The sequence below is a fragment of the Chiloscyllium plagiosum genome, chromosome 6, assembly GCF_004010195.1.
Source record: "Chiloscyllium plagiosum isolate BGI_BamShark_2017 chromosome 6, ASM401019v2, whole genome shotgun sequence".
NCBI lineage: Eukaryota > Metazoa > Chordata > Chondrichthyes > Orectolobiformes > Hemiscylliidae > Chiloscyllium > Chiloscyllium plagiosum.
In genome coordinates, this window is record NC_057715.1 from 63794760 (window position 1) to 63820455 (window position 25696).

General features: G+C 39.7%; 1 protein-coding gene across 1 annotated transcript in view; it reads left to right on the top strand.

Annotated features, from left to right (window-relative positions):
• pdcl3 (phosducin-like 3) overlaps positions 1-23761 on the top strand; it is a 42911-nt gene extending 19150 nt beyond the window's left edge. Inside the window, exons 3-7 of the mRNA XM_043691698.1 lie at positions 6978-7068; positions 10888-11031; positions 11506-11714; positions 20626-20786; positions 23322-23761. Of these exons, the coding sequence (XP_043547633.1) occupies positions 6978-7068; positions 10888-11031; positions 11506-11714; positions 20626-20768 (587 nt within the window). The 3' untranslated portion in view covers positions 20769-20786; positions 23322-23761. The remainder of the gene's footprint in view (positions 1-6977; positions 7069-10887; positions 11032-11505; positions 11715-20625; positions 20787-23321) is intronic.
• Positions 23762-25696: the final 1935 nt, after the last annotated feature.

Genomic DNA, 25696 nt, shown 5'->3' on the forward strand with positions numbered 1-25696 from the left:
TAGAGGAATAAGACGGTGTTATTTTCTGGGTCTGTAGATTGTGATGGAGCAAAAGTGGCCTTTACAGTGATATGTACTTCTTGTCAGTTGTGGGAGTTTAAAGAGTGTTTAAGGCTTCTTGAAGCGCTGCAGTCTTTGTTCTAGGTATATTCCTGTTAGGAAGGGATTTGCCAGGTTTTGAACCAGTGACTATGAAGAAGCTAAAAATCACACAACACCAGGGTATAGTCCAACAGGTTTAATTGGAAGCACAAGCTATCAGAGTACTGCTCCTTTATCAACCACCGGATGAAGGAGCAACGCTCTGAAAGCTAATGCTTCCAATTAAACCTGTTGGACTATGAACCTGGTGTTGTGTGATTTTTAACTTTGTACACCCCAGTCCAACACCGGCATCTCCAAATTACGAAGAAGCTGTAATATATTCCCAAAAATGGGATTATGTATGGTTTGGACCATATCTTGTACATCATGGGGTTCTCATTTGTCTATTACCCTATTCCTCCAAGATTGTAGAGGCTTTGAAAGGAACTATTGAAAGAAGGTTGGGGAATTGCTACAGTTGTATATGTTATGTTGGCTTGGATGTTGTCAACCCTTTTGCGTTGGTGGAGCTGCATTCACACCAGGCAAGTGGAGAATATTCCATCACACCATACACCTGACCTTTGATTTATAAATTGTGGTCAGAATTTAAAGAGTCAGCAGGTTCACAGGCTCTCCCCTCCTCTTGTACCTTTAGTAGTTAAATTGCTGAGTATTGGTAACCTACCAAATGTTAATAGTGGGAGAATTCAGTGATGGTAATGTTATTTAAGACCAGCAGATATAAGAGCAGAATTTGGCCCATCAGCCCATTGAGTCAGCTGTGCAATTCAATCATGGCTGATATGTTTCTCAACCCCATTCTCCTGCCTTCTCTCTGTAACACTTGATTCCCTTACTAATCAAGAATCCATCTAATTCTGTCTTAAATATACTCAATGACATGGCCTTTATGGTCTTCAATGGCAATGGGTTCCACAGATTTACCACCATCTGTCTGAAAAGATTCCTGCTCATCCCCTCAGTTCATCTCTTAATGCTGAGGCTGTGCTCTTGGGTCCTAGTCTGTCCTATTAGTGGAAACATCTTCTCCATGTCCATTCCATCCAGGTCTCTCAGTATTCTGCACATTTCAATAAGAGCTTTCCCTCACACTTCTAAGCCCTTCATCCTGACAACTGGGTCTTTCTCCTCTCATTCCAAGTTCCTCTGCAGCCCATATGAGGTATCCTGAAGCTGCGCACCAGGCAGACAGCACAGCCTTCGGGAATCTCAATCCTGGCTAAAGAGGACATTCTCAATTTCCCTGATTTTACTCCCACCAATTACAACTACTTTTTTTTTCTGTGCCCTCTTGAATTGTTCTCTGTACCATAGTGCTGTGGTCAGTTTCCTCATTCATCCTATAGCCCCACTCTTATCCGGACAGGGAGCAAGAATTACTAACCTGTTAGACAAGCTTAAAGATGGAGGATCCTTCAGCATTACCTCTTGGATCCCTCTACCTGCCTCTTGCATAGTCACACCCTCCTGTCCCTGAATGCATTTGAGGTATTTAATCTAAGAGGTGTGACTGCCTCCTGAAACACAGCATCCAGGTAACTCTCCACTTCCCTGTTTGGAATTCAGACTCCAGCTCATCAACTTGGAGCTGGAATTCCTAAAGCAACACTTAGTACAGATGTGGTTGCTATGAGCCACAGTGAGGTCTAACAGCTCCCACAGCGTGTAGTTACAACACATCATCTGGCCCTGCATGTCTGTTTTAATTAATTAATTCTTAATTTGATTTTAAAGAAATTTGCACTGGTATTTTAGTTCGCAGCCTGTAAATAAATCCCCTGTTTACCTTCAAACTGAAAGTAACCTATTATAGACAGTCTAATTAGTAGTTATTATCAACCAATAAAGTTATGGTTTATCTGTGATGTTACTCTTGTGCTGTGCCCCTAGTCCTGGAGTTCAATTTATCCTGTTAAATAAAAGCCTTGCAAACTAATGAGATAAAAACGCAAGCAAAAAGCACCTCTTCTCCCCTGTATTGATGTCCAATATTGCCTCCAAATTCCCTGACTTATGTACTCACTCAAACTGTAAATATATCCCCTGTTTACCTTCAAACTGGAAGTAACCTATCATAAACAGTCAAATTAGTATACATACTTACTTGAGCTGTGTGTCACTGTGGATGGGATCTCTCCTTTCTGACCATGCAAAGCTGACTGATGTCAGGGATGATGGTTAGACTCCCTCATGTTGGAAATGGTTGCTGCCTGGCGCTTGTACTGTGCAAAGGTTGTTTGCCACTGATCAGCTCAAGCCGGACTGTTGTCCAGATCTTGTTGCATGTGGGGGCACAGGCTGCTTCTGTACTTGAGGAGTCAGATATTATAATGGAGGGAAGGTAACTGAAGCTGTTGAAGGCACTCTAGGGCCTCTGACACCACCCTGAGGAACTTCTGCAGTGATAAACTGGGCTGAGATAACTGACTTCGAGGAAGCACAACCAACCAATTGACATATGACTGCAGCCAGAGGGATGTTTCCCCCCCATAATCCCATTTGACATGCATTTTTCTGAAGCTTCTTGATGCCGTACTTGGTCAAAATCTGTTTTGATGTTGAAGACTGTCATTCTTGGAATTTGGCTCTAATGTCACAGGTAGACAGGATGGTTAAGAAGGTGTTTAGCATGCTTGCCTTCATTGCTCAGACCTTTGAGTAAAGGAGTTGGGATGTCAAGTTAAGGTTGTACAGACCATTGGTGAGTCTAGATCAGAGTGGTTCTGGAAAAGCACAGCAGGTCAGGCAGCATCCAAGGAGCAGGAAAATCGATGTTTCGGGCAAAAGCACTTCATCAGGAATGAAGGCAGGGAGCCTCTGGGGTGGAGAGATAATTGGGAGGGGGGGCAATAGGTGGATGGAGGTGGGGATGAAGGTGATAGGTCAGACAGGAGGGTGGAACGGATAGGTGGGAAGGAAGATTGGCAGGTAGGACAGGTCATGGGGATGGTGCTGAGCTGGAAGGTTGCAACTGGGGTAAGATGGGGGATGGGGAAATAAGGAAACTGGTAGTTTCAGCTCAGCATTGTCCCCATGACCTGTCCTACCTGCCAATCTTCCTTCCCACCTATCTGTTCCACCCTCCTGTCTGACCTATCACCTTCATCCCCACCTCCATCCACCTATTGTACTCTTGGCTACCTTCTCCCCAGCCCCACCCCCTCCCATTTCTCTCTCCACCCGAGAGGTTCCCTGCCTTCATTCTTGATGAAGTGCTTTTGCCCGAAACATTGATTTTCCTGTTCCTTGGATGCTGTCTGACCTGCTGTGCTTTTCCAGCACCACTCGAATCTAGACTCTGACCTCCAGTATCGCAGTCCTCACTTTTGCCTAGGACATTGGTGAGGTCTCTTTTGGAGTACTATGTGCAGTTCTGATCACCCTGTTATGGGAAGGATATTATTAAATTGGGGAGGGTTCGCAAAGATTTGCCAGAATGTTGCCTGGAATGGAGGGTTTGAGTTATAAAAATAGGCAGGGACTTTTTTTCACTGGAACATAGGAGGTTGAGGGGTGACCTTTATAGAGATTTATAGAATCATGAGAGGCATAGATAAGTTGAATGATAAGGGTCTCTTCCCTAAGGTGGAGGAGTTCAAAACTAGGGAGCAAATTTTTAAGGCGAGAGGGAAAAGATTTAAAAGGACATATGAGGCAACTTTTTCTTACACAGTGGTTCATATGTGGAATGAACTGCACAGAAAATGGTGAATGCAGGTACAGTTACAATATTTAAAAGACATTTGGACAGGTACATGAATAGGAAATGCTTAGAGGGGTATCGACCAAATACAGGCACATGTGGCACTAATTTAGTTTGGGATCATGGTTCGTGTGGACTAGTTAGACCAAAGGGTATGTTTCCATGCTTCATGACTATATGACTATGGCTGTAATTAGATCTGCATCAACTGGGCAGAACCCAAGATAAGCGTTGGTAACGGGTCTGTATATTTGAATGTGCATAACCTACTAGCATTGTAAAAGATCCTTTCTATCAGTTTTCTGACGATTGTAAGTAGACCAGTGAAGCAGTAATTGGCTGGGTTGGATTTTCCTTGCATTTTGTAGACTGGATTATTTGGGCAACTTTCAACATTGTTTTAGCGCTACTTCTGCTGTTCAGCATTGGCATAGTCCTTTATTGTAGCTTCACCAGTTTTAGGGAAACCTGGTGCTGCTCCTGGCATGCCATTCCGGACCATTAACTGAACACTGACTTGATGGGAAAGGGCAGGCAGTGAGATTGCACATTATCGTTGAATACAAATCTACCCCTGCTGAAGGCTCATGGATGCTCAATTTTGACTTTCTGGGTCTGTTCTGAGTCTATCACGTATAACATAGCAGCAGTTCCATAAAGCAAAATAGAGGACGTCCTCTATGTAAAAACAGGACTTTTTCTCAGTTACTCAGAGCTATGTGCTAGTCATTCCTACTGATATTATCATGGACTGATATGGATGCATTTGTAACAATAGATTGAAGACCAGGGCAGATATGTTTTATCCCCTTGCTATTCTCACCACTTGTTGCTGATATAATTTTCAGGTTTTGGCCACTCTTGTCCAATTGCCCAAATTTTGATTGGCTTGTATTGATTAGTTTGAGCTATCCACACTAGATTTCGTGCAGCTAAATCGAAAATTTAGCTTTCTCCATTGTCTAGCCTGTCAGCACTCTGATTTACATCTAGGTCCGACATGGAAGGATGGCATTTAAACTTGCATAGTTCCAGGCTGTCGCAGGTTTTAGCTTACCTATTTTAGTAAAATCTTCTCGAATTTCTTTACAAGCTAACAAGTCATTTACTTTAGTGCATTCTTTATAACATGTGGATGATGTTGTTAGAACTCTGTTAAGGATTTTTAAGTTGTAAAGAAAATGCTTAATACCCTGTTTCAACCAATAGAGGTACACCACAATATTTCGCTTTTCTAAATAAAAACTTTATATAAAAAATAGTAAACACTATGAACACAACAATATGGTTTATAATTACGAATGTTATGGACTCATTTATTTCTTCACCCAAAAATTCTCTTAATAAGGCACATTGATCTTAGAGTTCTATACTTTTGTAAGATGCCACAATCCTCTGGAAAATTCTCAACCCCAGCTATTCTTAGAGGTAAACATCCCATTTATCCTATTTTAATTGTGGATGTCTCATTCCTTGTTTTGATCAGCTTTCCATTAACATACAGCTAATGAGGATTTATTTTTCATAACCGTGTGGAGAACCACTATAGATTCAAACTAGACAATCTTCCAGCTTCTGTTCCATTACAAAATTAAAATTGAGATCACACCTCACCTGGATTCCACGCAGTTTTTGTTTTTAACTCAGCTTACAGCACAGACCTGAATAACTGTTATTTTTCTCTTTCTACCTCTCTCTCAGTGAGCTACAATCCACATAATAAACATGCCAGCAAATGCCCAGAGATTTCCCCAATTTCCATATGATGCAGCCTGCAATGAACAAACTTCAAGCCAGCTTCTAGATTAATGATCCCTCATTTGCAGTCTGTTCTTTGGTCTATTATATGGGTTTTTCAGTCTTTCAGGGTCCATTGAATGTTTTTAAACTAACTTAGCTCCCCCTCCCTATGCAGAAACATCTCCCTGGAGTGCAATTACTGCAAGATTTGCAGACATTACATTGGTACTTTGTCCAAGTTTCCAGTCTCTGAGCCTTCCTGGATGCTCACAATATCCCTGCCTTGCCTCCTTGCACATTGCTACCTTGGCCAGAAACACCAAGCTCTTTTCCTTCTGTCTTAGCCTTTGATTGCAGCCAGCTTGGAAATGGTCAGTCAGCCCCTCTGAGTCAGAATTCTGCCCACATGAAGGATAAGGAGCTGAATGTCGAACAATCTACCACCCACCTTGAATTTTCTGACCTAATGGGGACTGTTTTTCTCCTGGAATCAGAGAGAGGGGGTCACATATCTCGGGAGATGAAAATGGGTGGCAATGGTTGGGACATGTCCCAAGTAAGTGATTTAGATGGCAGAGAGAGCACGCAGGATTAGTTGGGAATTGGGATGGGTGACAGTGTATGAGGGTCAATGTTGCAGACATTCACGAGAGCAGTCGAGTGTAAGCCTTGGTGAGAGGCAGGCGCGGTAGCAGAGGTAGTGTGAGGTACCTGAGAGAAGGTGAGGCACTGATGTTGGTAGAGTGGACAACATCTTCCTAAAGTGCTGGGCATTCTTCCAGATGGTGCTGAGCCAAGTGGCTACTTCGGATCAGGCTGGAATGGTGTGGCTTCTTGACCTTCACTTCACTTCACAGGAGAAAGAGTATGGCCCAACTATGCACTATCCAACAGATGTTCCAGGTCCCTGCCTTCACAGCAAGCTGCGTATCCCCTCGTGTCTGCCATGTCCAAAACCAAATGTCTGGAACTGTACAGGGCAGCTCTGGACTGACAGTGCTTGCACAATGGATTTTTAAAGATGGTGTGGGCATGAGGGATACCAGTGGTTTCTGGGATATCTGCTGTGTGGTGGTTGCTGGGAAACATGAGTGATATGTCCAAAATCGAATGTGAGGGTCACTACAGGAGCAGTAGGTAGTTAATTAGGTGATATTTGGTAAGATGCAGTAGGAAAGTCTTTTTTGGCCATGTGGCAAAAAAAACCTTCCAAAAACATTTGTAGCAACTTGGACTTGGGCAAACAAGCACAAGATTCAGCCCATGGTTTCTCTGCTCCATTTCTAAATTTTTTTAAAAAAGTGTGCCTTGTATCTTATTACACCAGGAGAGTGCACTTTTAATGTATGCTTACAAGTTAACAAATTTTTAAAAGTGTGATGTTCTCAGTATATTCAGATAACAAATCTGGTTTTCCTTCTGACAGTTAAAACATATGAAGACATGACCCTGGAGGAGTTAGAGGAGAATGAGGATGAATTCAGTGAGGAAGATGAAAGAGCCATTGAAATGTATAGGTAAATGATTGGAAGATTTTAAACAAGGATGTTTGGAAATGCAAATCTCATTTGGTTACTGGGTTCCAGCAAACCCAAGAACATCAAGTTACCATTGAAAAACCAAAACATTTGCCATGGTCCACTCTATAACATAGCATAATTTATTATTATTTTAATTGACCGCTCTCAATATGTGATCTGCCTCTTTTTTTTAAAAGTACTTCACAATGCCAAGTCTGATGGATAATGCACTTGTGAAGTCTAATTAAACAATTCTTCTTTGTCTAGGTTTGCAGAACACTTGGACATTCTTCAGTTAGTATGCTCTTTCCATTTACACTGAATTTTATATCTGTGTGTCACGTTGCCTTTTTAAATTTTTTAAAATTCATTCACGGGAGGGCATCGCTGGCTGGATCAGCATTTATTACCCAGAGGGCAGTTAAGAGTCAATCACATTGCTGTGGGTCTGAAGTCACGTAAACTAGACCAGGTAAGGATGGCAATTTCCTTGCCTAAAAGACATTAGTGAACCAGAGAGGTTTTTCTGACAGTCAGCAGTGGGTTCATGGACATCGTTAGATCCTTACTTCCAGATTTTTAAAGAAATTGAATTCAAATTCTACCATTTGCCATAGCAGAATTTTCACATATTACTCTTTCTTTTGTTTTAATATAGACCCCAATTTTATTGTTAAAGTAGCAGTGAGGAAAATGGCACAGCAACTGAACCAGACTTGCCTTCTGTGTGTAGAAGAGCAGGTCAGAGGCAAGGAATCCGACAACGAGCAACTTTTCTCCTGACTCCCTGTCCACCGTCAATAAGGCACAAGTAAAGAACGTGCTTTCCAATAGCCTGCATAAAACAGCCTGTTAGATTGACACCACATCCAGGAGAAAGTGAGGACTGCAGATGCTGGAGATTAGAATCAAAAAGTGTGGTGCTGGAAAAGCACAGCTGGTCAGACAGCATCCGAGGAGCAGGAGAGTCGACATTTCAGGAATGACCTGATCGAGGTATATAAGATAATGAGTGGAATAGATAGAGTCAATAGCCAGAGACTTTTCCCCAGGGCAGGATTGACTGCTATGAGGAGTCATAGTTTGAAGATATTAGGAGGAAGGTATAAAGGAGACATCAGAGGTAGGTTCTTTATGCAGAGAGTTGTGAATGCATGGAATGTGTTGCCAGCTGTGGTGGTGGAAGCAGAGTGATTGGGGACATTTAGCATCCGAGGAGCAGGAGAGTCGACATTTCGAGCATAAGCTCTTCATCAGGAATAAGGGGTGGCCCAAGGACCCTGAGAGATAAATGGGATGGGGGTGGGGCTGGCGGGAAGGTAACTGGGAATGTGATAGATAGATGGAGGTGAGGGATAATGGTGATAAGTTGGAAAGGAGGGTGGAGCAGATAGGTGGGAAGGATGGACAGGTAGGACTGTTCAAGAGGGCTGAGTTGGAGGGTTGAATCTGGGATATGGGAGGGTGGAACTTCACTGACACTGACATTCAGTAGCAACAAGCGTACTATCAACAATCATAGGATCCCTACTGTGCAGAAGCAGTCCATTTGGCCTATCAAGTCCGCATCAACCCTCCGAGGAGCATCCCAACCTCCCAGCTTATCCCTGTAACCTTACCTTTCCCATGGCTAATCCACTTAGCCTGAGCATCCATGGGCACTATGAGCAATTTAGCATGGTCAATCCATCTAAACTGCGCATCTTTGGAGGAAACCGGAGCACCTGAAGGAAACCTGAGCCGACAATGGGACAATGTGCACACTCCACACAGCCAGTCGCCTCAGTGCCTGGCGCTGTGTGACAGCACTGCTGACCACTGAGCCACCGTACCGTGCTGACAAGATGCAATGCAGAGGTTCACCAAAGATCTTTAGAACCTTTCAAATCCATGGACAAGGGATGCAGATACATGGGAACACCACCACCTGCAAGTTTATCCCCACCCTGATTTGGAAATATATCCTCCGTCCTTCAATATCTCTGGGCAAAATTCCTGGAATTTGCTTTTTAGTCGGTGGACCACATGGGATTGTAATGGTTGAGGAAAACAGCTCTTCACCCACTTTTCATGGGCAACTAGAGATGTGTTTACTGCCCAATACCCATGTCCCCTGAATGAATAATAAATAAACTTCAGGCAAGAGATAGTTGAATAGTTAAATGGCAGAGTCTAGAAGTTTCTGTGTAATTTCGCTTAATCAATTTATCTTCATGAAAATGGCATTTTGTTGCCTGTTTCACTACTGAAATGCATTGAGTATTGTGTAGTCATTGTTTACACAGTAAACATGATTAAGTTTGCCATAGGAAGTTAGCCTTGTCATTCAAGCATAAGTTACTGCACTCACTTGACATGGTGATTGACTGATTTTGAGTGTGCATCTCATTCCTCCAAGTGTTAGTTGTTGGAGATTTTAACGATATTGAATTTAATTTTTTTATCTTGTCTATTTCTCTTTTTATAATCATTCTTTCTCTTTGTGTATTAGATTTGACATTGAATTCAGCAATACTTAATACTTCCTTCTCTATCCTTTTGCTCTTTGCTTCCCAAGTATCCAATCTGGTGGGTTAAGAAGATACATTGTTGGTTGCTTTGTTCACTCGGGTCCCAGATGCTCAGTTTCCTTCTCTGTGCCATCACCAATTCATGCTTTCTACTGCTTGCCACCAACAATGTTTTGAAGAAAATCTAAATGTGGAAGGACAAATCTAACTGACTGCAGATGCTCTCCAATACTCCATTGCAGCAAATTCTATCTATTATATTATCTGTATTTGACATATGGGGCATTGATGTCTTTATGCTGGTGTACTTTTTACTTGGTCATGCTTTTGAAATTCAAACTTACAGGGTCTTTATTGTCATGTTAACATTATTTCAGGCAGGATTTGATTCAATGAAGGTGATAGAGGTCTTGCCTCTGGCTGGAAAACCAGTAGGAACCCTCTGAAGTCTCTCTTGGGGAAGGATTACTAAATTAAAAATGGCACTCAGGCAGTTTCTGGGCAGCAGCAGGTCTCCTCTGGGTTTGAGGACCCCAAGGGCAGGAGTGGCACCTGAGGAGAGCTTCTGGCCAGGCAGAGACTGACTGCTGTGCTGAAGGTACTGCTGCCACGACTGTAGTGATGGCTGCCATTACTGCACCCTGTCAAGGCTCAGCATCATTGCTGGATCCCAGGACATATAGCCAGATGGAGGCTGCTGGGTGGGAACTATGAAAGGGAGTTTGGGGGCAAAGGAAGAGGTGGACCTCAGCAGGAGCTCCATCCCAATACCAGGCCCCTTATTCACACACCTAGTGCCTTTAAATGAAGGAACCCCCTCTGGGTTCCCCCACAAACAAGCCATGGGTTTGCTTATCGTGCGCTTGGCCCACCTATTACTTAGTTAATACCAACAGTAGTGGAATGAGGTAAAGTGAGCATTGGTTGTCCACTTGGGGGGTCTCGAATAGTGCTACTAGAGCAGGCAGAATATTCACGGGCTTTCCCACCATGAATTCTAACGGGGTGGAGGGGTGGAAACAATGCAGACCCTGCCAGAGGAGATGGCAATGAATTCCAGCTGTTGTTTCTTATAAAGACATATTTCCCGTATGAAAAATGTATTGAATAGCTCTGGCATTAAACATTAACGATCTTACATGCTGCAACTCAAACACAACTTGGTACAGTAGCCATGTGCTGAATAACAGCTGACAAAATATGGTCATATAACATGCAAGTCCATAAATCAGCTCGAAGGAATCTAAAGGATTAGCTACTATTTAAAGTTGTAATAGAAAATAATCATTTACTTAATTGTATTCAGACAGCAGCGGCTAGCCGAATGGAAGGCAACCCAGATGAAGAAGGTCTTTGGGGAAGTTTTGGAGATCTCTGGGCCAGACTATGTGCAGGAGGTGACTAAAGCTGGCAAGGGTGTGTGGGTAATACTGCATCTTTACAAACAGGGGTAAGTATAAAAACCATCTGTAAGACACAATTTGAATCTCAAACATTCATCGTACTTAATGCTATCTCAAACTTCATTTTATTGTTATGCTGTCTTTGTGCAATCAGATAAGCATACTGAGGCATTAAAGCAGATTTTCCCTTTACTCCTCAGGTATAATTTTTATGGAAGAAATGTTATCATAATCTGTAAGAAAATTTGCAATAAGAATTTCACCATGCTAACATGGCTGATAGTGCTATTGTATTGGAGGGGTAGCTATTTGAAATCTCTTCTCCCAATATTTCAGTGTAATACAGTTTGATGCCATCTGAAATTTAGTAGATTTAAGGTTTTTTTTTAAATGTTACTGTGTCCTAAATAAATATTGAGATTTTAACTCCCATTCTTGATTGCTTAATAAGGATTTTGAGCATTTGTTAATATTTATTTCATATTGTTTTACAATTACTTGTCTATATGTTTTTGCTTCAGGATACCTCTTTGTGCCTTGCTCAATCAACATCTAAGTGAACTAGCAACGATGTTCCCAGAAACTAAATTTATTAAAGCAATATCCACAACCTGTATACCCAACTACCCTGACAGGAACCTGCCAACAATATTTGTTTATCGTGATGGAGACATCAAGGCACAGTATGTTGGACCTTTGGTGTTTGGAGGCATGAATTTAACAAAAGATGGTAAGTGATTAATTAAATTGATTTCTGCAGATTGACAGTTGCCTGTGTTCATGCTTTAACATCTTTTTAATAGACATTACTTTAAATAAAAACAGCTTTCCTTTACAAGACATTTATTTGAAAAGTAATCGTGTTTAAATAGCTGATTTATGGACTTACATGTTGTATGACAATATTTTGTCAGCTGTTGTTCAGCACCTGACTACTGAACCCAGGTTATGTTTGAATTGCAGCATCTAAATCATATTGAGCACACTCTGGGTAGGATTACCACTTAAGAATAAACATTTGCAGGAAATCTAAAAAGGGAGGTTTCTTAACTGAGGTGTTTTCACCTTGCCAATTGCTGTCTAAAAGTGACCAAGTGGCCTCTATACTGTATTGCAGTTACACAGTCTAAGGAAGTTGTATTTTCCAATGATTTTTTTTAATCTGAAAGGACAATCCCACAAAATCTGAAATACTGGGGCAAGTGTCTCCTTAAAGGAATTGCCACAGAACTATTCTGCAGCAGTTATGATATCCCTGCCAAATGAATTTATCTGTTGCAAGCAAAAGCTTATAGCTACACTGGAAATGTCACAAGAAGAAGCATCAGGTTCAACAATGACAGAAGCTGCTTGCAATACATTACAGGTCTGGCAGCATCTGTGGATAGAGAAGCACAGTCGATATTCTAGATTAGTTGTATAAATGGGAGGATAAATTTCCATTGAGTTTTCATTCCTTTCCCTACTCCAATGCCAAATTCACTCAAAATGTACTGCAGAGGACAATCTTTCTCCCCATTTTGTCTTTTTATGTGAGATTCTCAACATAAACCCTTATTACATTTCATCCATCACTGTTATCCTCTGGTATATTTTCATTTTCTCATTTACTGGCGGTATTCCCTGATTCAAAAGTTATCCTGTTCTCCAATTTTATTATTCTTTGCAAATTTGCCCTGAACTTCTGAATCTTCATTGTTATATAAAGTGAATTTTTTTACAAAAACCTATCTTTGATCCCAGGGCTAATCAACGAGCACTTTCCATTCTCAGCAGTTCCTCCGCTACGTTTCTGATGACTTGCAGCTGTTTTTTATAAGTTCACTCACGGTATGTTGCTTCACTGGCTGAGTCAGCATTAATTGTCCATCCCTCACTGGAACTGGTGGTGAACTGCCATCTTGAACTTCTGCAATCCATTTTGTGGATAGAGCCATGGTGCTGTTGGGGGAGGGAGTTCTAGGATTTTGACTCAGCAGTAGTGAAAGAATAGTGTAATATTTCCAAGTCAGGATGGTGAGTGGTTTGGAGGTAAACTTGCATGTCATAATGTTTCCATGTATTTCTTGCCCTTGTCCTTCGAGATGGTGATGATTATGGGTTTTGAAGGTGCTAGTTAAGGAGCCTTAGTGAATTTTTGCAGTACATATTGGTGTTGTTGTGCATTTGTGGTGGGTATGTGATGTTTGTGGGTATGGTGCCAATCAAGTGGGGTTATTTGTCCCAGATGGTGCCAAGCTTCTTGCGTGTTGTTGAAGCTGCACTCGACCAGGCAAATGGGCAGTATTCCATTCGGCTCCTGACTTACGCATTGTAAATGCTGAAAAGGATTTTCAGAATCAGGGATTGAGTTATGCGATGCAAGATTTCTTAACTTCTGATCACCCCTTGCATGCACAGTATTTCTATGGTTAATCTAGTTCAGGTTTTGGTCAAAATAGCCCTAAGATGTTGATAGAGATTTAATGATAATACCACTGATTGTCAAGGGGTGATGGTTATTGAAGGTGTTCTTGTTTGACACATTTGTGGTACAAATGTTACTTGCTTCTTCTAAGCGTAAACTTGGATATTGTCTTGCTACATCTGGCCTTGAACTGCTTCAGTATCTGAGAAGTCGTGATGGAGCTGAACATTGGTGCAATCATTGGCGAACATCCTCATGTTTGACCTAATAATGGAGGGAAGGTCATTGACGAAGCAGCTGAAGATGGTTGGGCCGAGAACATTACCCTGAGGAGCTCTTGCAGAGATATCCTGGAGCTGAGACGATTGATCTCCAACAATCATGATCATCTTCCTACGTGCCAGACATGTTTGCACCTAATGAGGGCAGGAGTTGAGTGGACCCAAACTGGGCATCACTGAGCAGGTTGTTGCTGAGCAGGTGCTGCTTGATAGCACTGTTGATGATACTTTCCATCACTTCACTGTTGATCGAGAGAAGACTGATCGGGCAGCAATTGAGTAGCTTGAATTTGTCTTGTTTTTTTGTGTATCAGGACATACCTGGGCAAATTTCGACATTGTCAGGTAGATGTCAGTCTGAATATCTTGATTCGGGTCACAGCTGGTTCTCGTGCTCCGATCTTCAGTACTGTTGAAATGTTGTCGGGGTCCATAGCCTTTAGCCATTTCACTTTGATATCAAAAAGATGCTGAATATTGAAAAGACTGGAATTTGTGATGCTGAAGACCTCAAGTCATGCATGTGTTAATGGAAGCAAAGTGTAGATTATTGTGTAGGGCTACCACTATCAGGAGATTTATAACTTCTTCATTCACTGAATGTGGACTTGCAACTTTGAATGAAATTGACTTGTTTTCATCATGTGAGATTTATTCATCTCCATGTTTACTAGTGAGATTGACTATGTAATTAGTGACTAAATTACAGGCTGGGGAAATTCCACGCTGTCACTAATGGAGCAGAGAGTTATTAGTGTAGCTACATTAAGTTGTTTGGGATGCACAGAGTGACATGATGCAGTTCATAAATTAGGATTTGACCGGCAAGCGAATTAAGTTATAATTTTTAACTGGTCCCTATTGCAAAGCTCAACATTTATTGCCATGCCTGATACATTATAGCTACTTCACAGTACTGAAGATTAAAGTACAAATACGAACGATGAACCATTTTCCACTTGGTTGTACATTTTGGGAGCTTTTATTGAACACTTAGTCCGGCGTTCCTAAAAACCAGTATTTGTGTATTGTGTTACAGGTACAACACAGCACTGAACTGTTGCAGATTTTCTATCATTGTCCCAGTGGACAGATTGGTGTCTTGAACCTGGTTTTCCTATGCTTAAGAGTCAGAACTTTTGTGAAAAATTAATCAGTTAGTTTTTTTTTAACTAAAGTAACAGAATGCAGGAAATTCAAATTACTTTTTATTTGCTCTCATGGGTCTTGCAGGCCAGCGGCTGCTGTGTTACTAAAATAAGAACATTATCAGGAAGATTGTACATATTATCTAGTATTGAATTATGTACAGCAGTGCAGATAATTAGGGAGCAGCCATTTGGCCCCTTGACCTGCTCAGCTATTTAGTAAAATCAGGGCCAATCTGAGTCCACATCAGATCAATTTTCCTTCCGCCCCTGATAACCTTTCACTCCTTGCTTCCCAAAAAATAAATCTATTTACCTCTGCCTTAAAATTATTTGAGTTCTGCTTTGACCACCTTTTCAGGAAGAGAGCTTCAAAGACATTCGATGTACTGAAAGAAAAACATTTGCCTTATCTCTCTTTTTTTTTAAATGAACAACCCCTGGTTTTCAAATATTCTGTAATTTTTGACCCTCCCAAAAGAGAAAACATCCTCTTCACATCCAACTTGAAAGACATTCGATGTACTGAAAGAAAAACATTTGCCTTATCTCTTTTTTTTAAATGAACAACCCCTGGTTTTCAAATATTCTGTAATTTTTGATCCTCCCAAAAGAGAAAACATCCTCTTCACATCCAACTTGTCATGACCCATCAGCATCTTCTGTTTCTATCAAGTCACCTCTTGCTCTTCTAAACACCAGGTGATACAGGCCTAGCCTGTCCAATATTTCTTGTAAAATAACACACCATCTGAAATATTCATTGGGTAACTCAGACTTACGGTGAAATTTCTATTTGCTTACTAATTTAAATGCAAAATATCCTATTGTACTGGTTAAACAGCAGCATGAAAATTATCCCAATAGCTGGACAAATATTTATATCTTTTCTACACCTCTAAAGCAATCAATTGATATTCATCTCATTATATTTGACAGGTTTTGCTCTGCACAAATTGACTACAATGTTTACCTACCTTGCAGTAGTCACTGTGATTCTAAAATATTCAATTCACTTAGAAGCATTTTGCATTGTATGAAAAGGTGTTATATAAATGTAAGTTAGTTCATTCTTTCAAAAAATGTCAAATGTGAGGTGTTGCATATTGTTAAGGCAAACCAGGGCAGGACTTATACAGTAAATGGTAAGGTGCTGAGGGGTGTTTCCGAACAAAGAGACCTAGAGTTGCAGGTGCATAGTTCCTTGAAAGTGGAGTTTCAGGTAGATTGGGTGGTGAAGAAAGCGTATGGCACTCTTGCTTTTGTTGGTCAGAACATTGAGTGTAGGAGTTGAGATGTCATATTACTGCTGCACAGGAGTTTGGTTAGGCCATTTTTAGAATACTGCATACAATTCTGATTTCCTTTCTACAAGAAGGATGTTGTTAAACTTGAGAGGGTGCAGTAAAGATTTACAAGGATGTTGCCAAGACTGGAGGGTTTGAGTTATAAGGAGAGGCTGAATAGGCTGGGGCTTTTTTCCCTGGAGCGTTGAGGGCTGAGGGGCTGATCTCTGTAGAGGTTTATAAAATCAGGGCGTATATGGATAGGTTGAATACCCAAGATCTTTTTCTTAAGGTGGGGTAATCCAAAACTAGAGGGCAGAGGTTTAAGTTGAGAGGAGAAAGATTTAAAAAGGAACTGAGGGGCAAGTTTTTCATAGAGGAAGGTGTGTGTAAGGAATGAGCAACCAGCGGAAGTGGTGGAGACTGATACTATTACAACATTTTAAAAGGTGTCTGGATGGGTACATGAAAAGGAAATGTTTAGAAGGATATGGGCCAAATGCTGAAAAATGGAACTATGTCAGTTTGGGATTCTGGTCAGCACCAATGAATTAGACCAATGGGTCCGTTTCTGTGCTGTGTACAATGCTGATTCTATAAATATCCAACATGTGATGAGCATGACTGCCTCCTGAATGTCTTTTTGATTCCTTCCCTTTGTGATACTTGTGTTATGCCTCACTGGGATAGTGTGCTGGAAATCAAGCCTAGTTCAGTACTTTTAGAACATAGAAAATTACAGTGCAGGACAGACCCTTTAGCCCTTGATATTGCGCTGACCTGTGGAATCAATCTGAAGCCCATCAATCCTACACTATTCCATTTTCATCCATATGTTTATCCAATGACCATTTAAATTCCCTTAAAGTTGATGAGTCTACTACTGTTGCAGGCAGTGCATTCCACGCTTCTACCACTCTCTGAGTAAAGAAACTATCTCTGACATCTGTCCTATATCTATCACACCTCTATTTAAAGCGATGTCCCCTTGTGCTAGTAATCACCATCCGAGGAAAGACTCTCACTGTCCACCCTATCTAATCCTCTGATTATCTTATATGTTTCAATTTAAGTCACCTCTCAACCTTCTACTCTCTAATGAAAACAGCCTCAAGCCCCTCAGCCTTTCGTCATAAGACCTTCCCTCCGTACCAGGCAACAACCAGGTAAATCTCCTTTGAACGCTTTCCAAAGCTTCCACATCCTTCCTATAATAGTAACCAGAACAGTACATAATACTTCAAGTGCAACTGCACCAGAGTTTTGTACAGCTGCAGTATGACCACTTGGCTCCAAAACTCAATCCCTTGACCAATAAAAGCTAACACACCTTATGCTGCCTTAACAACCCTATCAAACTTGGTGGCAAATTTCAGTGATTTATGTACATGGACGCCAAGATCTCTCTGCTCATCTACACTACCAAGAATCTTACCATTAGCCCAGTACTCTGCATTCCTGTTGCTCCTTCCAAAGTGAATCACCTCTCACTTTTCTGCATTAAACTCCATTTGCCACCTCTCAGCCCAGCTTTGCAGCTTATCTATGTCCCTCTGTAACCTGCAACATCCTTCATCACTATCCACAACTCCACCGACCTTAGTGTCATCTGCAAATTTACTAACCCATCCTTCTATGCCCTCATACAGGTCATTATAAAAATGACAAACAGCAGTGGCCCCAAAACAGATCCTTGCTGTACACCACTAGCAACTGAATTCCAGGATTAACATTTCCCATCAACCACCACCCTCTGTCTTCTCTTAGCTAGCCCACTTCTGATCCAAACTGCCAATTCGCCCTCAATCCCATGCCTCCATATTTTGTGCAATAGCCAGCATGGGAAATCTTATCAAACGCCTTGCTGAAATCTATATACACCACATCAACCACTTTACCCTCATCTACCTTTTTGGTCACCATCTCAAAGAACTCAATAAGGTTTGTGAGGCACGACCTACCCTTCACAAAACTGTATTGACTATTCCTAATCAACTTATTTATCTTTAGATGATTATAAATTCTATCTTTTGTAATCTTTTCCAACACTTTACCCACAACTGAAGTAAGGCTCACTGGTATATAATTACCAGGGTTGTCTCTAATCCCCTTCTTGAACAAGGAAACAATATTTGCTATTCTCCAGTCTTCTGCCACCATTCCTGTAGACAGTGACGACATAAAGATCAAAGCCAAAGGCTCTACAATCTCCTCCCTGACTTCCCAGAGAATCCTAAAATAAATCCCATCTGGCCCAGCGGACTTAATTATTTTCACTCTTTCCAGAATTGCTAACACCTCCTTCTTGTGGACCTCAATCCCATCTAGTTTGGTAGCCTGTATCTCAGTATTCTTCTCGACAACATTGACTTTTTCCAGTGTGAATACTGATGAAAAATATTCATTTAGCGCTTCCCATATCTCCTCGGACTCCACGCACAACTTCCCACTACTATTCTTGATTGGCCCTAAAATAAACATAACTGAGTTGTGGTCACTATCACCAAAGTGCTCATCTACCTCCAAATCTAACACCTGGCTAGGTTCATTACCCAGTTTCAAATCTAATGTGACCTCGCCCCTTGTTGGCTTGTCCAAATTGTGTCAGGAAACCATCCTGCACATATTGGACAAAAACTGACCCATTTAAAGTACTTGAACTATAGTATTTCCACTCAATATTTGGAAAGTTAAAGCTCCCATAACAACAATCCTGTTACTCTTGCTCTTATCCAGAATTATCTTTGCTATCCTTTCCTCCATATCTCTGGAGGTATTCGGAGGCCTATAGTAAAGTTCCAACAGGGCGAACCTCTCCTTTCCTGTTTGAGGGTAAAGTGGTTGAAGTGGTGTATATGGATTTCAGTAAGGCGTTTGATAAGATTCCCCACAGTAGGCTATTGCACAAAATATGGAGGCATAGGATTAAGGGTGATTTAGTGGTTTGGATCAGAAGTGGGCTAGCTAAAAGAAGACAGCGGGTGGTGGTTGATGGGAAATGTTCATCCTGGAGTTCAGTTGCTAGTGGTGTACAGAAAGGATCTGTTTTGGGGCCACTGCTGTTTGTCATTTTTATAATGACCTGTATGAGGGCGTAGAAGGATGGGTTAGTAAATTTGCAGATGACAAAGATCAGAGGAGTTATAGATAGTGATGAAGGATGTTGTAGGCTACAGAGACAAATAGATAAGCTGCAGAGATGGGCTGAGAGGTGGCAAATGGACTTTAATGCAGAAAAGTGTGCGGTGATTCACTTTGGAAGGAGTTTCTAACCTCTTCATTCCCAGATTCTGTTGTCGAACTGATTTTAATGTACTGATCTTTTTCACTGGCCAGCATGTTGCTTCAGTCACCTTACTCTCAGGAAACTTTCACTGGTTGGTAAGAGAGACAAGGTGGCCAGTTCACTCATTAAAAAGCCGCTGACTTATCAGTTAAAAGTCACAACTTGAAAGATAAATGGATTTTTCTCGGGTCTCTCTCTCGCTCTTCTCGCTCTCCCTCTCTCCACCTCTTCCCCCACCCCCCACCGTGTCTCTCTCTCTCATTTGCAGTTCAGACTTCAATTACTGCTTATTTAAACAGGTGTCTATGATGCTTGTTGGGTAACTTGCTTTTTTGAAATTGCAACTAATCCCTTTAACTACTGCCAATGTGTAAGTTTACTAATTGTGCACATTTTAAATGTGTATTATGACTTATTATATAATGTGTATCATTTATGACAATCTATACAATTCTTTTCACAAAAGTGCAGGGTGAACTAAATTGGGGGGGAAAAAAACATTGAAAAGATAAAAACAAACTGATTTTGTTGTGCATCAAATGAGTCGATGCTGGGGAAGAGAATTTGCTGCACTGTGAGGGAATGAACCGTGGGCAGGCTACTAAAAATAGTCAAGCAAGTATTTAGATTGGGAGGCAGTATAACAGACACAGTTAAGAATTTAACTTAAATTGTACTGCAGTCTCTCAGTATTGGATTTTTTTCTCAAAAATAAATGTCTCCCTTTTCCCAAAGATTTATAACACTATTGTTGGTTAAAATCAGCTATTTTCTTTAAGAACCATCCATAAACATAATGTTATCAGTACTTTTTAGATGATGACTCAAATTAGTGTCAAAATGATTTCAGCAATTTAAACAATTAACTGCTACTAATATGTTCTTCATTCACAAATAGTCAATTAGCTATTTGATTAAAATAAGCATCAGATCACATAATATCTTTTGCTTAACAGATTTCGTGTGGTAACCTTTGAAAAGTATGGGTCATCAGATCCATTGAGGCTTTTAATCATAGTGTATACAATACGGAGCTGATCCAAATTATTTGAATATACACTCACATATTATGATTTAGTATTTATGCCCACCAGTTAATAACTGAATGACGATAAGTTCCATTTGCAGGAATGGAGGGAGGAGGATACTATTGTTTAAAATCTTTTTGAATTAAATAATATTGTAATGTTCCTTGTATTGTCTTATTTTCTCCTTGCTTTATTTTCAATGAAGAACTGGAATGGAAACTGTCAGATTCTGGTGCAATCAAAACTGAGCTAGAGGAAAATCCACGAAGAAAGATTGAAGATAAGTTGATGTCATCTATCAGGACAAGTGCTCCGTTAAAGAGCAACAGTGATTCTGAAGAAGATTAGTTATTTAAATATAACGGGGTAAAGTTTCTATTCTGAGTGCATTGGATAATTTCAGTGCAAATTACTTTCAGGTTGAAAAGACCCTCTTTGAGTTTTCAGTCACTGTGTTTGCATATCATTGAACACACAATGTGTTTTTAATGAGGTAAAATTTAAAAACATTTAATGTAATTCAAAATAAATTACTCAATATTTGTGGTAACTCAGTAAAACTTATGAAAATTACATCTGAGAATAGATTTGTCATTTTAAAAAAAAACCACTTCAAAACAGTGTCAATCCACTCTGTGTGTGTGACCTGATATTCTTTTTAGTTCTGATCATTACCTTAAAAAGTAGTGAGTTCCTTCTTCTTTTTCAACAAAAATCAAAACATACCAATAAGTGCCCTTGTGCTTCAAAAACTCCAGCTCAATTTTGAACCCTCCAGTCAACAAAAAAAATCACCATTATCATAAACTCAACGATTAACTCATTCTGAGTCAATGTTATGGACTGGACCTACTTCTAGTGTAATATTTTAACATTTAGTGCAAAATATTGGTACTTAAAATTCTTCCCATCTGCAAGTGTGAGGAATTGCCTTTAGAAGGAGAAGTGCATTCGAATGGAAGCTCTAGAGAGTGGTCATGGCATTAACAGAGAAAAAAAATTCAAATTCTTACATTTGTAATCATTCAATTTTTGTTTTCATATTCACTCTTCGAAAGAGCCTCAATTTTTTTTTAAAAATGCAGCTGTCTACTGCATTTACATTCAATTTAATTTATAACTCTTTTGTGAAAGCAGTAAAATCTTGAATAAAATCTTGGCATTCTTAAATAAAGTTCTTCGGTCCAGTTGATATCTGAATATAGCAAAGCTGTGGGATGATATTATGATGCTAATTTTAACAACAATGGCTATAGCTGATATAATGCACTATGACCTAATATTCCATTTCTTCTATCCTCAAAAATAAAATCCTGGAACAATCCGAAATCATCCATATAAATGGTGTTTCCAATATGTTGTTTAAATCTTACAGACTTCAGACTTAATGCCTGATATACACCTTTGGGGTAAATGAGAGGATGATGAACTATAGCAATCACCGCTGATTCTAAGCAAGTGACTCCTATTTTGTGGAAAATGGATAACTATAATATTGCTACATACCTTCCCTTCCCCCACCCACTTCATCAATTGTTAGGATCGATTGCTAGTACTTATTGTTGGGGTTCATACTTTGATATTGCCTATTTGGCCAAATACTGGAAAGTTCCTGTGTACCTTAGCATGAAATCAGTCCTGCAGAGAAAGTACTGTAGAAGCACTGGAAATGTAACAGGAAAAGCTATAGCATTATACTGGAACAAGATTAGGTTCACCATGATCTGATTGTGGTCAAATATGTTAAAATTAACTGGCTTTTTTTTTCTGTGAACCTAGAACCAACTGGAGTGCTTCCAATATCTGTGGAATGATCAGCTTCTGTTGAATCCCATCCATACAGGTTATGTAGGAAAGTTGGTGATGTGCAGATGGGAAGTTTGCTCATGTTTACCTAAACGAGTGAGCATTGTTAGTCTTGCTCTTGCATCTGAGAAGAAAGAAAGATTGCTGTTCAAGGCACACTTGCATATGGGAAGAATTTTAAGTACCAATATTTTGTGCCTTTTTATACAGCTGTTAACATGGCTTTGGATAGATTACCCAGGAAGAGTTTAATGAAGTACAAAACCAACTTACAGACTTCTTTATGGATTAATTCTCCATGAACTTAAGCATATTTCACTCCCTATCAAATGTAAGCTATTAATACCCATTGCTAATTAGTTAAATAGATTACTGGTAGAAAAATCTTTGGCTTAGACACCTAGCTATTTTACATGAAGTGTAACTACAAGGAATTTGACTTGGCAAGGAATGGGCACATACTTTAACTTAACAATAAATCCGAGCTTGATGTTCTAATGTGTACAATTATTTGTATGTCCTTTACCAACAAAAGCAAAAAAAGAAATTTTTGAAACTTTTCTGAATGGGGCATAAATGGTAGTATGAAACCCACGGTAAGATTGCCTTCAGTCTTTAAGTATAACACTTGATGACTAGGAAATTTCCAGTTTTCTCACTGAACACGTTTTAATAAAGATTCTCAGTTTGCAAACATCATTGAAACAAATTCAAACTCTGCTGGAATAGGATTACTCAGATTTTGGAAGGATCTTCTTTACTGCACAATAAATGTTTTTAATACTGTCCTTCCTTACCATGTCTTCTATTTTCTCTCAACCTCACCTTCCTGACTTATTTCACCTTCACTTTTTCTTACTTATGTTGAAAATAGCTCATTTTAAATTTGTAGCTTTGATTATTTAAATAAAAACCTTTTTTTAAAGAAGTGATCATCTTTGGTACTGACTCCTTATGGTGATGGCACCTTTATACCGACATAATATGCAATGGATCTTGTATTGAAAATTAACTAGTATCCCAGTCAATAGGGTTTCATGCCTGAAATGTTTTAATGTTACAAACAAGGTAAATTTTTAATATTTTCTTTTTCAGATGCCATCCAAAAGAATGACCAATTAATGGTTTAATTTGGTTGTGTGTGGAGTTAATGCCATTGTTTTCCAGTAATGACGTAAGAGCACTGACATGTGGTGTAATAGTACCAGGAAGTAATCTCCAATGAAAATGTTATATTCCACACATCCAAGTAAAATTAATGTATAAAAACCTAGGAGTGCTCTGTGTTGTAATTTAACTCAGAGGATAGATGTCAATTGCATAAAGGCTGCTTATTGTAAGAGAGAGAACTCAATTTTGTCTTACCACAGCCATTGCATTTTTATGCATTGTGGAAAAGTTCCTCTAAATTATGTATATTCGTTCGCTGTTTTCTATACATGTTCCTACAAAATCATGTCAGCAGGATATGATATATTTTGTTCATGTGTTGTAAAGGTATTCTCAGAATTAAATTGTTTTAGGTGTAAACCTCACTGCTGGCTTTGCATTTTCATTTCAAAATTAAATAGAGAAGTTTGTTCCAATTTTTACGTAACTAAAGTGAAACAAGGTATCAGTATAGAATTTCTAATCTTGGCAGAGTCTTTGTAGATTATTGCTGAGCAGAAAATGACTCATCCTGAGGTACTGCCGATTAATTTTAAAGGCAACAATTTGGAGTGACTTTGGTAAATACCTGGGAGCAAGCTGCCAGTTTTTAAAAAGGAAAGATGAATTACTTTTGTGTTTATCATTAAAGTAGTTCATTCCTGTCAGTTTTACATAGAAGTTGGTTACCATGTAATTGTTGAGTCAGCTATGTCCTGGAGGAACCAGTCTATTCAATTCAAATACAAGGTTCTTTGAAGTTTGTTATTCTGAACTTTTGAAGTTTAAAATATATTTAATTGGTTATGTCCCAATCATTTACAGATAATGTACATAATTATTTTTGTAAAATTGAAAGTTCGTTTGAAGTCTTCACAGAGAGAGAGAGAGGTCAGAGTGAATGATGAATTATGTTACCCAATGGAACAGTATATACTGAAGAACCTTAGGATGGATTTTCAATCTAGTTGAGAACTAGAAAAGTGTGCAAGTCCAACTCCTTACCTAATGTATAGCCACTGGAATTCTCAGCACTGTAGCCAGTTAAAGGCCAGGGTCTGTGCTAATTGTCTAGTGAGGGACTGCAGGCAGACTCCCAACATTGGAGGGCCTCCCATGACTCTCCAGAGCTGAAATTGGCTGACGTACTATCCAAGGTGGGAGTTGACAATCTAAGATGAAAACTGAAAGTCACAAGGGCAGCAAAGTAAATGACCCTGACAAGGACAGCCAGTGACCACCACTTGTCCAGTTCCTCCTCACCTTCCACAACTTAAAACCGGCACCACATTTCCAATCCAGTTTGCTTTGCTGTTTGCCACTGTCAATTGTTTCCTTAAAGGGTAGAAGATGAAATCAATAGCTGAACCTACAGCTGCCAAAATTCTTTCAACGGTGACAGTTTCAAAATTATCAGAAAGATATGGGGACTAAAGATAGAAGATCTATTTACTAGGGCATATGACCTCTCAATGTTTTAATTTTAAACACTGATTTGCTGCTTGATCTTGTTTTTAAGCCTGATGTGATTCTGAATGCCTATTACAGCAATCTTTTTAAATTTAGATCAGTCACGCTCCTTATTTTATTTTCGAATTCAGGCAATTCGACAAGTAAAATGTTAAGAATTATTGTCACTTAATGCATTCGCACCTGGAAAGATCCAGATTATCTCAAACTGCTGTTACCAGTATTATAGAAACATTAATCTAAGACAACCATGCTCCAGAGAGTCATTCTGACAAAAAGAAGGGTTAGAAATTGTATCTTAGAAGCTTTCTGAACGCAATCAGATTTGTTATAGATTCTCAGTTACAAATACCTTTTCAAATGTAGAATAAAAGCAAAAGTCTGCAGATGCTAGAAATCAGAAACAAACACAAAACTGGAGAAACTCAGCAGGTATGGCAGCATCTCTGGAGCTAGCAGCAGAGTTTAATGTTTCAGGTCTGGTAATGACATCTGTAGTACAGAAGAAGAGTCATATCAGAAGATAAATGTTGACCTTTTGTCTGTCCACAGATGCTGCTAGACCTGCTGACGTTTTTTTAAATTTTCCTATATCATCGAAGGTAACCCTGATCTATGTCTACTACCTTTGAGAACAGCAAATAATGAGATGGAACAATATGTAAGGTGTAATTTTACCAAGTTACAGGGTCAGTACGTTTGCAGAGCTGGGCATGTTTTATTATTGTTTGTTTGTTTGTTTTATTATTCCTACATGCAATACGGACAATGCTGTCATGGCTGGCCTTAGTTGCCTATCCTGAACTTCTATCAAGAAGCGGTTGGTAACTGCTACCTTCAACTGCTGAAAT